This window comes from Cyprinus carpio, chromosome B10 (genome assembly GCF_018340385.1).
Source record: "Cyprinus carpio isolate SPL01 chromosome B10, ASM1834038v1, whole genome shotgun sequence".
Classification (NCBI taxonomy): domain Eukaryota; kingdom Metazoa; phylum Chordata; class Actinopteri; order Cypriniformes; family Cyprinidae; genus Cyprinus; species Cyprinus carpio.
The window spans coordinates 12,243,105-12,259,732 of NC_056606.1; the positions used below are offsets into that span (position 1 = coordinate 12,243,105).

Consider the following 16,628-nt stretch of genomic DNA (forward strand, 5'->3'; position numbering starts at 1 on the left):
AACAGCACTGTATTTCGGTGCGCTACCCACAAGGTTATTGGCGCCGACATATATAGTCAGTAGTATTCTGTGTGGTATGCAGTCCTCTTCCAATCTAAGCAGACCCTTCTAAAAAACCCGCCCTTCTTTAGTTACTGTTGCTATGTCCGACAAGCCATACCACTTTCACGCCACATCATGTTCTCTCACAATAAAAAGACAGTGGAGCAAACCACTCACAACACCCTAATAACTGCATAGCAACCATAGAATTCACCCAGAACATCCTAGCAACCTAAAAGCAACTCTAGCAACCACTTAGAACACATTAGCAACCACATAATAACCCCACTATTTGAAAACAATTCCTTAGCACCCAAATAGTGACACTAGAACTTTCTCAGAACAACCATATACAAACCATAGCAACCACACAGAACACACTGGCAACCACATAGCAACTCGAGCAAGTACTCACAACATCCATAGATATGTAAAGAGGCCCCATTCGACGGCTCCAGGCATGTAGATGTGGCTGCGCTCTTGGAATGGAAAACTTGACGTTATTCACCTTACTGTATGTTCTCACAGAGCCATTGAGCCTTCAGTGCAGGATTGTGACATCTGTCGAATATTCAGTGAATACTATTGTGAATGACATCAAGTTGACCGTTACAATAAGGCGGATGGCTTACGTATAGCGGCCCATAGAAACAGTCGGTAATGAGGCATCTACGTATATATATCTATGACAACATCCTAACAACTGCATAGCAATCCACCCAGAACATCCTAGTAACCTAAAAGCAACCCTAGCAACCACTGCAACACCCTGGCAACCACCCACAAAACATTGTGGAATGCATTTGGACTAGAGTCATTCATAACTTCTCCAGAAAATCTATAAATCTAGTTCTTTAAATGTGTCAAAGTGTCAATCTTCTCATAAAGTTGGTGAGTCACTCCTATTGCATAGATGACTGTAGTTTAATTTCCTGTTTAAAGATGAGGAGGAAATGGATGGAGACATGATGCAGGTTGTGTCTGTTATTGGATCAACTCTCAGGAGTATTTCAGGAAACAATGAACACACTTCCTGTCTGCTGTCTGAAGTGACAGGCATTTGACAGCCCTCTAAATGTATGTCAGTCAAAACACTGCTAACTCTTAAAGTGCAGCACTAGAGGATGTGTGGTGACATCAGTCAAGTGCTCAGAGCACAAGACTTGATTGAAGACCGAAATATTTATTGCTGAAGTGTGTCTTGCTTCTTTTCCTGAATGAAATCTATCAGTGTTAGATAAGACCTTCAAAATATACTTCAAAGATTATAAATCCTTTGTTAGTTAGGAAAAAAGACAGATTTGGTTTTAAAATGATGCATTCATATTGTCGAGCTTCATATTTTGAACTCATTGATCATTTTTAGTCCAACAAACTTGCAGGGATTTCTACTGTGTGCTGTTCTGCTTAAACGACAGGTCTGTCATTTCCTCTAGGCAAGACTAGCACACCTCCTTCCATCAATAAGTGGGACATTTGAAATAGACCCCAGAGTGGACTCTCAACGGACTAGAGTGAATCAAGAGCAGCCAGTGCTCAATATAGAATATAGATTCATGTTAAATGAGGTACAGACCGTACAGTATGCCTGCAAACGGCGTCAGAGCTCAGAGAGCACATCTGTCCAATACAGGCTGCCTGTTGAGAATTACAACAGCTCTGAGGCCAGTCTGCTCTGCATGTAGTACCAGATTAAGGGAAGAATGTCTGTTGTAAAAAATGAATATAGAAATAAATAAAATTGAACTTGCTATGTAAACTGCAACCTGAAAGAAGAAAATTACGTAAACCTGGTGGCATTGTTGTTTTTGTTAACTAAAAAATTATTTAAAATAATTTTCATTTATATAATAATATAATATAATATAATATAAAGTGTGACAACTTTTTTGACAATTGACAACTAAATAAATATATTAAACAAATAATGAATATGTTGAAAACTGAAATAAAACTGAAATAAAGTTTTTAAACTCACATAAATTTGAATTAAAGCTAAATACAAACATTAAAAAAATTTATAAAAGTGACAAAAATAAAATAAAATTACTTAAGCAAAATAAATCAATATGAAAAATAAAAATAAAAGCCAATTCAAAATATTAACAAATACCATAGCATTAATAATAATAAAATAACACTGCCTGGTAGAACATTGATTTGTTCTGGAAAAAAATTATTAATTTATAAAAAAAAAAAAAAAAAATATATATATATATATATATATATATATATATATATATATATATATATATATATATATATATATATATATATATATATATATATATATTTAAATGGATTGTATTTTATTTTAATTATATTTTGATTTAATTTATTTTATATTTTATATATAATCATATTTACATTTTTTACCAAAAAATGAAGCCACATCAACAAATATCTCATCGATTTGCACAGGCTATGATAGCTTTTGCTTTGTTTTTACATACTGTAATGCATGGTTAATTAAAAGACTCATATTTCTGGACACATATAAATGAACAAAATGTTTGATTTGAAGGATATTTTTGTTAACCTTTGTGAGATAAACAATTTGTACTCTGTTGCCACCTTTTAAAGGGATATTCCACCCCAAAATGAAAATTTTGTCATTAATCACTTAACCCCATGTCATTCCAAACCCGTAAAAGCTCCGTTCGTCTACAGAACACAATTTAAGACATTTTGGATGAAAACCAGGAGGCTTGAGACTGTCCCATAGACTGCCAAGTAAATAACAGTGTCAATAATGTATGCTCTTCTGCATCATCCGCGCCACAAGGATACGCTGGTTCTATGTGTATTTAGCTTTGATTTGAAAGAAAACAGCGCATCCTTGTGGCACGGATGATACAGAAGAGCATACACAGCATACGGTGATATGGAGAGACACAGAGGAGACTGCTGACAAAAGAATTGTTGAATAAAGTCATTCTTTTTGTTTTCTTCGCTTACAAAAATTGTTCCCGTCGCGTCATATAACCCACATTGCACATCTGATGGCAGATTAAGTATTCTGAAGATGACTTTCATACCTTTTATGGACCTTGACACTGTTATTTACTTGGCAGTCTATGGGACAGTCACAGGCCTCCCGGTTTTCATCCAAAATATCTTAAATTGTGTTCTGAAGGCGAACGGAGCTTTTACAGGTTTGGAACGACATGGGGATAAGTGATTAATGACAACATTTTCATTTTGGGTTGGAGTATCCCTTTAATGTCCAGTGTAAAATCCAGGTCCTGCAGCAAAACCAGCCAAGAGCCCATGATTGTGAACCTGAGACAGTGAGACTACAGTCAGACCCAAGTGACCAAGAAAAGAGAAGCTTTTTCCACAAAACACAAGGACAGTGTCATGGCCTGAGATAATGCCCTATATTGGCTGCTCTAGTGACTCACTGGCTCCAATAAGCTCATTGCTGTCTGCCTTGGCCTCTTCATCCACTCCATGGCACCAGACAAAGTCAGTGGGGGTGACATTCTGTCCTAGATTTTATGGTTATGTTGCAGGTTTATGAGGTCCATACAGCGGTAATGTGTAATGTTTAACTCTGTTTAGGTTGCTGAGGGATCAGAAGACATTCAGTCTGCATCCAAACGGTTATGAGAGAAACAAGAACCATCTGCAGTTTAGGTTTAGTGGATTGTGCGTATAGAGCAGAGGTGTAGTAATCAGCTCTTTCCTGTAATTAGACCGAACACCAGTGAATGAGAGAGGACATAATGTGTCCCGTTCTGTTCTGTTTGGCACTCTTGGGCCTTGCCCTCCAGACATGTCTAATAGGAAGAAAGACTGTAATTAAAAGAGAGAAAGAATGAATTTGGAAGTCTCTGAGATGAACGAGCTACAGAGGGCTGATCGAATACTTAGTAGTGATGAAGTGAGCAGTGATTAAAAGCGTTTAGCTTTTGATTCATTCACAATATTTTTCTCATAAAGTTTGCACAGTTTCATAAAAGATACTAAAACTAAAAGTTAAAAGTGTTTTTAATCTTGAAGATGGTCAATAAATATACGTCATTCATTCAAACAACAAAAAAATCAAATCAAGAGGGTAATTGTAACATTAAAAGCAACCAGAGTTCAGGGTTAAAAGTAACATACGGAAGCTTGTTTCTGCGACTGGATAGTAAAAAATGTGAAAAACCTAATTGCGACTTTTAAATCTTCACAATTAATTTATACAATCCTGAGTTTATATCAAGCAATTCTGAGTTTGTATCTCACAGTTGAGAGACTTTTTCCTGACAACTCTAACTTTTTTTCTCAGAATTGTGACTTCAGAATTGTAAGATATAGCTAAACTTGCGATTCTAAGAAGAAAAGTCTGAACTGTGAGATTGCAGGAAGGTCAGTGAAGGAAGGAAGGAATGTCTAACCATGTGAAAGTGTCCATACAGTATGTTATCTTAATAGTAAACAGTATACTCTATATACTCTTTAAAAAACTTAATGCCTAACAAATTATCTTCTTTTTTTTGTGCTTGTGCCAGCTTTCTTTGGTTATTTAATATACATTAATATACAATATTTTATATACATATTAATGTCCAAATATTTCTAGGGGCCACTGTCTTTTAACATTGGCTTTCCTCTGTGTATTTGATTTAAAAATCAAATAAGCTGCAATGCAAAATGTCCCATTACTTTTTACAAAACAGACTTTAGATAAGCAAGGGATTATGAGTTAATGAATCTGGTGAGTGGTATTAATCTTCTCAACAGTCTGCCTGGAGTATTCCTCACTCGATACCTGCCAGACTCATTAACATCTCGTGTTCCTTATAATAAATGTGTTAAAATAGGCTTAAGTAGATTAGATTGTATTATAGATTTTGTGTGGCGGTCCATATATTAAAATCCCTGCAGGTCAGCCAGACCACTCAATACAGTGTTCTGCGACGGTAATAGCTGGTGAAATATTCTCAAGCCAAATCAATCCAAAGTGTAGCGACAACACAAGACGACTTCATCGACATCAATACAACAGCAAGCAGACCTAACTGCATCACTTTGATCAGAGCGTTTGTGTGGCCTCATTCTGCCATGGATCCTGACAACCTGGAGGCAGAGGCAAGAAAGGACATGCCATGATTAGGTGTGCATCTGAGGCTAACCACACACACACACACACACACACCTCGCCGGTTTCTAACAAACATGACAGCTTGACATTGCACCTGGGTTCGATTCATCTGGATCAGATCCCAGGCAAGTGTGAAGAAGTGAGACAACACGGGAACTGAGACAAAGAGAGTTTGCAGCGCTCCTAGTAACCTTGTAAGGTGAAACGTCGCAGCTTCTGCACATTTTGAGTAACGCTCGGCTGCAGTGTGTACAGTATGGAGATGATTTTCAATAATTACCACACACTCTGGCTGCACATATTCACACGCTCATCCTCGGAGGTACTTCACACTGTTTGATGAGATTCAGTTGCCATGGAGACAGCTGAAAATGATTGATTGGCCAGCACCTGAAAAGTGCTCACAGAAACTTCTAGATCAACCGGTTATTTTTAAAGGCCCTGTGGGAAATCTCAGCATGAAGGACGTGGATCAAGAGAAAGTTTGCTACATTTACCACGTGATATAAGCTGAAGGTCATTGTAAAAATACTGGCACAATTAAAGACGGTTCTACCATCAGATGAAATTAGACCACAATTGACACTAAGGGGGATGGGTCCTTTCCAATTATTAGAAATGGGCAAATTGTTGCTTATTATATTTGATACTGATGTTGCTCTGTTTGTTGTTAGGATGATAAAACGTTTTAAGAGTTAATGTTTAGGCTGCTCTATATCAGAGGTCTAAGTGCGCATTTATGTCAAAGTGACTGGGATGACCAACCAAATCAAAGATTGCGGACTTTTGTTTTCAATATGAATCCAGCGCGACGCTTCAGATTCTTACGCTTAAAAAATGTGCGATAAGATGAAAGTAGCTAATATTTGACAGCTGTTTTATGATAGAAATGTAAACTAGCCTACAACGACCAGCAGTAATATCATGTGATGCAAATTACTGCACATTTTTTCAAATTCCGCAGTTTTGAATTGAACGTACTGGTTTATAATTCAGTAGCCTTATTCATAACTGATTGTGACATGACAAAAAACATTTCCGCTAATTCTGCAAATACACACTCGTATTTTAATATAGTTATTTGCGAATAGTTCAACTCGATTACAATTCCCAAATTGACTAGCCTAAATTATTCCTTTAACTTAAAAAAAAAAAAAATGATATGGACCTGTGCTTCAGATGAAGTCTGTCCATACCAGCAGTCTGAGTTAGGTCATCATTAGATATCAAATTAATATTTCTCCTTGGAGATGCAGCAAGGACAGTCTTAAAAGCATCTCACGTTTAATTCTACTCCTTTTCCATCATTAGAACGGAGTTGGAAATGCTATTCGTTTCTCAAAAAAAAAAAAAAAAAAAAAGCAATTTAATTTCTATAGTTGATACGCATGACGTCAGCAATGTCAAGGTCACGGGTTCGATTCCAAAACACATATTGATAAAATGTGCACTTTATGCACTGCAAGTTTCACTTTTGGATAAAAGTCTGGCAAACGAATAAATGTACTTTGAAGGTCAAGTATCTTTTTTGGGCGGCTCTGAGTTTTCACTTCTCTGCCAGTTCGAATGAATCATTGTTCACTCTCTTGTACACAGGCACGAGCAGATCCTCTCAGAACTAGACACGAGTCTATATCACACTGGCTCTCTCAGAGGGACGGAGACTGGACAGAAAGGTAAAGCCTGAGAAACTTTTCACACAAAAGCTTCTCTGTAGACGACGACAATGAGAAAGTGAGAGGACAAGGCAAAGCCATTTGTAACTATTTCGCAGACAGTTTGTGCTGCGTCAGGGTCATGTGTGAACTGAATACTAAGGGCAACAATGAGAAAAGCCTCTCCTCGGTGGACAATTACAGAATATTGTCCTTTAAGGCCATACATTAAGGCACAATAAAATTACATTAAAAAAAAAAAAATCACTTTTTGGATGCATATAAACAAATATATATTTAACTGTGTACATTCGTGCTACAGGAACTAAAGATACTGCTATTTTAAGCTCGGTTTACACAGAAATAAACCCCTTTATTAATGTTTGTAAATTATTAAGAGCATTGATGGATTGAAAAAGTGGATGACCTGCGATTTAAACATAGTATAACATCGCCCTCCAGTGGTCGTTTACACGAATCAGTTGCTTTGGCAATGTTTCACTTATAAAAGTTTAGTTATAAGAACAAATAATAGTAATAATAATATATATATTTTTAAAAATGGTCACAATTAAGGTGTCATAACACAAGATGTAATTAAAACACTCTTAGAAGCTTATTTTGTCAGAATTTGTTTAATATAAAGCTTTTGCTTTTATACAAACATCAAAGACATAAGGCTTTCTTTTTTCATAAATTACATTTCAAATACACAGCTATATTGTCAGATTTTACTCTATATTGTTATTGTTAATTAAAAAAAAAAAGCTCTGCTACCGAAAAAAAGGTGAAAGTTCATTAGGATGAGTTGTAATCTGCTTTTCTCTTCTGAAACAATATCTGTGACTATTAAATCTGCAATAAAAGGTGGGTAATAAATGTTAATCTCTTTACTAGTAACTTTGCATAAAACCTTCAGAAGGTCTCAACAGATTCCTATTTGTACACTAAAGACATAGACGAGATCATACACAACCCTGATGTCAGTAAGGTCTTTTTACATGGCTTAACCCGCATATCCTGACTATGGCAGACAGTTCATTACTGATTTGTTTTTGGTAGGATTTGAAATGACAATCCAGCATCACCTTCTGAGGTGGCCAGCTGTGCTGTGAACAAATGTCTCTGTACTTTCCTACCTGTATTAAAAAAAAAGAAAAATTAAAATGCATTTTATAGTTTCAAAGCCGATTAGTTAATGCTGCAGACTATGAAACAGAGGTCACAGGTCAGATCCCAAGGAGTCCAGGAATTGCTGAGTTAGCGTGAACACATTACTGCTCTGTTACTCTGTCCTTGAAAATCCAATAAGCAAACATTATCCTACAGTATGAACTTCAAATCATCTTCAAACAAACCGATGCAGAAATAGTGCATACACAAAGGTCACATCTTGCCTGCGGTAATTACATTGCAAAATGTTTCAGATCCACATCAACGTAAACATATAAGTGGCTTCACACTTTCACTTCACATTTAATGACATAGAGCACCAGGCCGAGAGAATGTAAGAGAGAGAGGGATCGTGTGCAAGAGCTTTCCGTGTCTTCGTGCCATTGTTGGTCTATGGGAAGACATCTTGCAGATACCCACGGACCTGTCAGCCCAGCTGCACGTCCACATCAATGGGAGACAGCACGAATCTGGGGTCCAGTTTAGGCGTGAAGTCACCGAACTGTTTGGAAGCCTCGGTCCCAAAAACATCGAGCACTTTTCTGTTCATTAGGGCAAACCTAGACAGATAAATCCATAACTTGATGTGAAATTCATGTGCATAATGAGACGCGTTAATCATAATTTCCACTAATACACACCTGCCCTTCGTCAACCGCAGTAGAAACTTCCAGTACGATGGTCTCAGATTTTGCACTTCCATAACTGCCTGAAAAGATCCACCCAGGACATGTTAAACAAAAACACTTAACTATGGGCATGTTTCTATCATGTTTACACAGCAAAACTATTCCTTATAATTTAAAACCTGTCAAACTTATTTTGTTCGGCTTTTAAGGTGCACTTAAAAGTGTTGTCTTTCGTTAATTTAAAAACACACTTGGTGTGATTCTCATTCAGTTCATGACCGAGTCATCAATAAGTCACACTGGCACAAACAGCTTTCGCATTTTAATGTGCTTTGTATTTTCCCCTCGTGTAAAAATGTCCTTGGTTATGCAGAAGGTGCTTTTAGTTAGGTAGATTTTAAAAACATTTTAAACTTACCGCTTGAAAACAGATGGCAGTGGAGATGGCATAGATTACTGTGTCGGCCTCAGGGAAGTACGGAAACTTGCCTGCTTCGATCCCTTTGAAATACAATGTCTAAAAAGACAGTGAATAGATTATTAGTAGACTATAGATACACATATATTAGACTATAAGTCTTATGATATTGCATGAAGAAGAATAGCTGGATGCAATTCAAATGGTTTTCAAATTACGATCATTTGAGGAACCCTTTACATTTGGTCTATTCACAATTCTCTGAGACACCAGAGAAATCATTGAGAAGAAAATCCTACTAATTTGAAATCACTAAAAAGCCAGAGAATTGCTACCTCCACAAGTTTGGAGAAGAGGTACATGGAGATGGTGGTGCTCTTGTAAAAGAACATTGAGGTGCCAGCAAGAAAACCTGAAAAGATAAATGGAGAAAAAGGTGAGATGAGAACCTCTAATGGCCGTGCAAAGGAAGAAGGGTTCAAAATGCTCTTTACCTGCTATGAGAGCATGGAGCTCGTCGTCCAGGTTACGCATCCATCTCAGTAAACAGCTTGTGCCCTTTCATAAAATAGAAGTGAGTTGGACCGAGAGAAAATTTAAAACTGAAAAAAAGTAACTGAGAAATGTAAAGAAAACAAAACCCCCTAAAAGCTGCAGAGAAACTTGCTGCCTCAGAGAAAAAATACAGCACTGGATCTTAGTGGAGATGAAGTACCTTGTATATACTGACAAAAGATCCCAAGAAAGCTCCGAGCTGGAAGTTCTCTTTGTTGTAGAGCAGCCAGAGCAGTCGAGAGGGTTTTGTAAAGACCTGTCTGAATACTGATGGAACCTTCAAACAGCACTGAATGAGGTAACCCACGCTGAACATTCGGATGAAACCCTTCAAAAACACAAAGCATCTCAGAAGCTGCTCTTCAGAAAACATCTCGCAACTTCATGTCAGCTGTCATTTAGTGAGCAAAGGGCACTGCTATATCGACAGAGCCTTTAACCCAGATAAATGAAACACGTTTATGCATTCACATTCAAACGCAAACGCTCAGAACAAACATGAGTGGTTTGAAAGACGGCAGGTGAGGAGGTCTCGGACGCTTACTTTAACACAGTAGGAGATGCAGTTGTCTTGATAGTGTTTGCAACATCTATGCCTGGGTCCATGTTTGCATCTAAAGGGGACAACACACACATAATGAATGCTAACACAAAATATGTTATGAGGCAGGGAAACATGCATGCATGAAAATGAAGCTGAATGTTGAACAGGTAGGACCAAAAATTAACTCCAAGATTCAGATGCAAGTAAAACACAATTTTTACCCACTATTGTTGTATATACATTTGAGGTCACATTAAAAAAAAAGAAAAGAAAAAAAAATTTATAATAAAAAATAAATGCTGTTCTTTTGAACTCTATTCAAAGAATCCTAAAAAAAAGTTTCACTGTTTCCACAAAAAAATATTAAGCAGCACAACTGTTTTTAACACTGATAATAAGAAATGTTTTTGTAAGCACCAAATCAGCATATTAGAATTAATTCTGAAGGATCATGTGACACTGAAGACTGATGATTCTGAAATTTCAGCTTTGCCATCATATAAAATAAACTACATTTCAAATGTAATAAAAAAAGAAATAAAAAATGTCAAACTGTAATATACTTTCAAAATGTTTAAAAAAATCCTATTAACCTAAACCTTAACTTCTGAATAAGTGATGTGTAGTTGGGTATGTAATCTCCTCCCAAAAATATATAGAGATTTGGTTAATTTTTTTATTTATTTTTTAAACTGTAGTCAATAAAATAACATTGATCTCAAACATTATTTAACATTATTAATAAAATTGATAGTTACAACCAAGTATTTTCTGAAACATTTTTCATACTTAGAAAGCCTTAAAAATCCATTTTGTAAGCTAATTATTTCCCTTGTATTTTCAAGAATTAAAGAGACTTTAAAAGTCTTTGAGTAATTATGTCCAGGAAAAAAATATATATAATACAGTTAACTGTAAGTTTTCATGGATAATTCTAAAGGAATTTTCTGGTTGTGTTGGATAGAATTAAATCTTCTGTCAAAAACACCATAGTCTTATATAGATGTTTGAAATGTGTGTTTGCTGTGTGTATTTCTCTCACTCACATGGAGTCTAGGAGTTTGCGTGTAAACGCTCTCATGCAGCTCCCCCTGGAGGCAGACGTGGGCTCCGGTCTCTCATCCGGTGGCGGCGCGTCTCTCTCCGAACCCTGTCCGTACACATGCTCAGCCAGACAAGAGTGTGTAGGGATCTCCTCCTTGCCAACTATAAATCTGCCGCAGCCAGACACATAATCTCCTTTAACAGTCTGACATGAGTTGGTTATGCTCTTAACAGTGTTTCCTTGGGCCTTAAGATTAGTGGCAAATCCTTGGGAATTTAAGAACTAGGTAAAGTCATGTAAATCGATAAATGTTCCAATTTTTCCAAAATTGAGATTTATACATCATCTGAAAGCTGAATAAATAAGCTCTCCAATAATGTATAGTTTGTTAGGATAGGACAATATTTGAAAATCTGGAATCTGAGGGTGCAAAAAAAATTCCAAATGAAGTCTTTAGCAAGGCATATTACCAATCAAAAATTAAATTTTAATATATTTACATTAGGAAATTTACAAAATATCTTCATGGAATATGATCTTTACTTAATATCCTATTGATTTTTGGCATAAAAGAAAAATCTTTCATTTTGACCCATACAATGTATTTTTGGCTATAGCTACAAATATACCCCACAGACTTAAGACTTTTTTTTTGGTCCAGGGTCAGAAATAAACTTACTTTAAGGCAGAGAATGCAAAGCCATTCAGTCCATCTTTACATCTGCAGATAAAACCAGAAGTTGGGAAGTTAAAAAGGTCAGTGTTTGTAATTGAACAACTACATTTTTATATGTTCCTGTCCATCACAATCTTGCTCCTGGAGGACCTCAGCAAGTCTTGGAGGAGCCTCTACTAATGAGAAGATGACGTGTTAAAGATAACTAGGGCTGGCGTCCTCCAGGACCAGGATTGAGAGGCAGTAACCTGACCAACTGACCTGAAGAAAAACATGTAGAGAGATGCGGTCAAGCAGAAGAGAAGAACCTGGTGGAAAAAAAAAAAAAATACAGAGACAAATGAGACCGAGACATCACATGAAACTTTATAATCAGGTCAAGGTTAGTTCACAGTAATAAAGCTTTTGCAAGTATGTAAAGTGGTGTTGCATCATTAGCACCAAATGATCTCAGTGCATGATATAATGAGGTCTATTTACACTAATGCTTGGGGTATGATTTTTTTCTCAAAAAGTCTGTATTTATTTATTTTTAAAAATACAGTAAAAACAATAATATTTTGAAATATTCTTACAATTAAAAAAAAAAAACAGTTGTGATGTCAAAGCTGAATTTTCAGCATCAACACTCCAGTCTTCAGTGTCACATGATTATTCAAAAATCATTCTAATATGCTGATTTGGGCTCATGAAACATTTCTTCTTATTATCAATGTTGAAAACAGTTGTGCTGCTTAATATTTTAAAACCATGATCAATTTTTTGATAAATAGAAAGTTCATAAGAGCAGCATTCATTTGAACAAGAAATTAATAAAAACATTAATCTCTTTCAAAAAATTCTTACTAACCCCAAACCTCTGAACGGCAGCATGAACTGTAACATACCTCTCCGTGTTTCATAGGCTTAACAAGACCCCTTGTGACAGCCATCCGGAAAATCGTCTCTGTTGCCTGGAAATGACACGGAGCATATAACATCAAAATCAGCCGAGGTTTCCTTGAAACAGACAGTTTGGATCACAGCTTTCAAGAATATTATAAGTAACATAAGTGACAGATAACAGATGTGTTGTTGACTACTGCCAGGAAATGGTCATGCAACTATGAAAGAACTGTCAAAACATAACGCAGCGGAACTGAAAAGAAGCAATGCTGAATCGTCTTACCAGGTTCGCCATGTAAATTGTTAGGAGTCCTCTCCTGAATGAGAAAACAGACTAATTATATAAAAACTAATTGAGGTTTTGTGGCATCACTTACTTTTTTACTACACTAATATAGTTATTGTTCTAGTTGTCATTCTTGGTGTGAATGGGCCTTTACTCTTTTCCAGCAGAGTGTATTTCCATATGCAAGTTCAGTGAAAATTTGGATTAAACTTTGGATAATTTGTATAAAATTTGTATAAAACAGAGACCAAAGGAAATCTGTGAGGAGATGTCAGGGCTAACCTGCTTTTCCGCTCTATTAGTATGGCGATGTATGAGGCTGGCAGTGCTGCCCCAAACCCGGCTGACCAGGAGTAGAAACGTCCCAACAGCTTCCTGAATAACGGAGGAAAAAGAGAGGCATCAATGGAAAGGATAGCCGGTCATTAATAATCATAAGCTAATGGACTGGACATGCTTTCAACTGAGGACAATATCAGGGTTGAATATTTGTCTCATTTAGAAGGGATTAAAATAGTTCATTCACAAATTAGGCGAGTGGTCCGGTCATGCAGAATGCCAGTCATAAATCCCAGTACATCATTTATTTGATGTTTCAAAGGTCTTTCCAATCCTTTTTGTATGGATACATGCGTAGACTTTAAACGGCTGATAAGGACAGGGATTCAAAGGTTGCTCTTGCTCGTGTTCGAACAGACACATGCTTGGGACAGCAAACATTTCCAAGAATTGTTGGTTAGCAGAATTTTGTAAAGATTACCGGAGAATGCAGAAAAATGCAATGTAGAGGCCTCCATTTGCGGTCAGGAAAGATGTAGATTGCAGGATCTCAGGAAGCAGCCTTTTTTTGTAATAATCCTTTTTTCTCCTTCTTAAAATTGCTGCAATCTAGAACACAGTAAAAAAAAATTCAAGTGCATGTTAGAGAATTGTTCTGTTATTCAAGGAAATGCATTTCTGACTTAGCTCTCAGTGCATTATTTTTTCTTTAAGTGCTCTATTTTAAGAAAAGACACTGGCTGTAACTTATGTAACACATTGGTTTCTGTAGGCAACATGCTGACCCTCTGTGGTTTGTCACCCAAATACCACTGACCAACTGTCTATTGATACGGAGCCATAGTTTTTGCAAAACTGAATCGAATGTCAACTCTGCAACCCTGCAGTTCAGATCTTGCACCACTAACTGCAGTTTTGCAATGGAAGCTAATAACGCATCCAAAGTTGACACGATGATCCCTCTGTCCGATCTTTGAAGACAGCCAGGTATACCAAGTGATCACAGTCAACTAAATACAAGATAACATTCTCTGATGAATATATTTACTAATGTGGCATTTAGCCAACAACCTGAGGTTAAGTGGAATTAACCTTCAGGGCTCATTATTGTGTCCTTAAAAGCAGTGCACTTAAATTTGGTTCTTTTGAACAGAACTGGTTTAAAACTTGTGCTATAAAAAATAACTTTCCACCAGCAAGTCAAATGTTCAGTTTACCTCAAAATGTCTACTCTTAGATCACTCGTCGGTTCTAGATTCGATAATTATGAATAGGTTATATCTAAAAGAAACAATATAAACAGTTTCAATTTAAAACATATTGATATAATATATCAACATAAAAACAATATAAAAATTGTTCAGACATGAACAGTTCATTCAGGTAGCAAACAATGACGGGCTTCATTAATGAGGGGCAATGAATCTTTCAAACCGGTTCATTGAAAAGATCCTATTTGTTCAGGAATAAATCTAGTCAAATAAAACATATTAACCTCAATCTGCGACCAAACAAGGTTTGGTGAAAACTAATGGTAAACCGTTTATGTTTAATGAGAATGGCTGTGCAAATCTAATATACAAACTAGTTAGTTTATCATCAAATTCAGTGCAACCTGCATAATTTTAATTCACAACATTATTCAACAGAACGAAGCAAAAATCGTCTAAGAATTGCACAAAGTTCCGCAGGGGATCATCTGACAGTTTGATCTTTATGATCCAGCAGCTCTCTGTCGCTTATCTCACCGTGTCATCAGCCTAACGACATTTTTCTACTTTGAATGCTATTATATGTAAAACATGACGGGCTGAGACCAAAGTCTGTGTGCTTATTTCTAAATAACTTTGCGACTGTTACAGGCCCTCGCACCGAACCGCAGGACTCTGGTGTAGCTGCCCGGCTAACTGCGCCCTTGCCCCGGTGAATAAACGGACAGCTCCGCGCTGATACACTCACCAGATATAGAGGTGCATATATCTTGAAGGAGACCTCCAGAGCGCCGGCTGTCACCTGCAGGGTGGAGGTCGTACATGAGGAACTCCATGTGTGTCCTATCTCATAGCAGCTATGCGGTATGGATTTACTGAGAGCAGCCATGTTTAGCAGGGCACCGCGGGAGCGCGCCTCCGCTGTTTCCTAGTGATGGCTGCTTTTGAAGAACTGCTTCATGAAGCTTCGAAACCTTTGCGAACCATTTGTTTTGAAACAGTGGTTCGGAGCGCGTATCAATGCCAAAGTCACGTGATTTCAGTGATCAGTATTTTTTTTTTTTCATTTTTAACGAGACATTTGTGTAATTAAAGGATGAGTTGTAGTCTCTTACTGGCCTGTTTAAGCTCTCCATAAAACTATCAAAACAAGCCCTGCGAATTTATAGTAATTATTTTAAAAACACATATTGTACACACTTCATATTTAATGGTATTTTATTATTTTGATTGCATTTATTATATTATATTTCCAAGAAAGTATTTGCACTGGATTTGTAAAAAGCAGTATTTATGCATGTTTTAGCCTGTTTTTTTGTTTGTAGTTTGCATTTTTTGGATTAAGGCTTCATAAGAGTTTTTAGTTTATAGATATTTGGATATTTTGAAACTGATTCAATTGATTCGAAGCTTTAAAAAGATTCATTTCTCCCATCACTAGCGCTCCAGCGAGGGAGGATTAACAACCAGAAACCATAATAAATACACTCATTTATAGATTGTGTATATAATCAATTTAGTTATATTTTAATAAGTCAGCCACTGAAAGAAAATTCCTCAATGAGCAAAATATTTATTTAGTAGCTGGAGGGTGTTTTCGAATGACACTGGCTTTAAAATATAACCCAAAGTCATAAAATAAAATGTACTGTAAATGAACTTCTATGTATTATACCTTCTATAATAAGTGTGCTGAATATTATGAAATTCATCTTGCTTAATTTAACAAATAAAGACAAACACTTATTGGCACCCCTATAACATTATGAAATATAAACCAACGTCAAACGTAAACTGACTTTGTTAATAAACAGACAAAATATTAATAGTTAGCAAATATATCTATCTTTTTGACTAAATTTAGTACTAAGTAATACATTAAATAATATACTTAATTATATTATGTAATCCGACCTACACAAACCACCAATAATTTTCATTCAAATGATCTGTAGATATTGGAGCTAAAATGAAGTGCGCCAAAAACAACAGCAGAGGCCGATGGTATAAAGTACACATCCTCTTTAATGTGTAATAGTACTTAAATTACTGCAAAAAAGGGGGGAGGGTGTGGGGATGAAAGAGGTGCATGAACTCAAGTAATATTTACTGCTGCAAGAATTCCCATCACTACAATA

General features: G+C 36.4%; 1 protein-coding gene and 1 long non-coding RNA gene across 2 annotated transcripts; one reads left to right on the plus strand and one right to left on the minus strand.

The window, feature by feature from the left end:
* The first annotated feature begins 6,485 nt into the window (after nt 1-6,485).
* On the plus strand, nt 6,486-15,277 carry LOC109098061. Its single transcript, XR_006155744.1, has 3 exons — nt 6,486-6,648; nt 6,731-6,810; nt 15,142-15,277. It is a non-coding gene; the product is annotated as an uncharacterized LOC109098061 (long non-coding RNA).
* Nucleotides 7,532-15,379, minus strand: LOC109098047 (transmembrane protein 135-like). The gene is made up of 15 exons (XM_042732551.1): nt 15,239-15,379; nt 13,761-13,888; nt 13,283-13,375; nt 12,998-13,031; nt 12,717-12,782; nt 12,091-12,137; nt 11,833-11,874; nt 11,155-11,322; nt 10,109-10,178; nt 9,725-9,892; nt 9,504-9,567; nt 9,345-9,421; nt 9,010-9,108; nt 8,604-8,671; nt 7,532-8,522 (listed from the first exon to the last, which is right to left on the minus strand). The coding sequence occupies exons 1-15, from the start codon at nt 15,377-15,379 to the stop codon at nt 8,390-8,392; spliced, it is 1,398 nt and encodes a 465-aa protein (XP_042588485.1). The 3' UTR covers nt 7,532-8,389.
* Between the last annotated feature and the right edge of the window lie 1,249 nt (nt 15,380-16,628).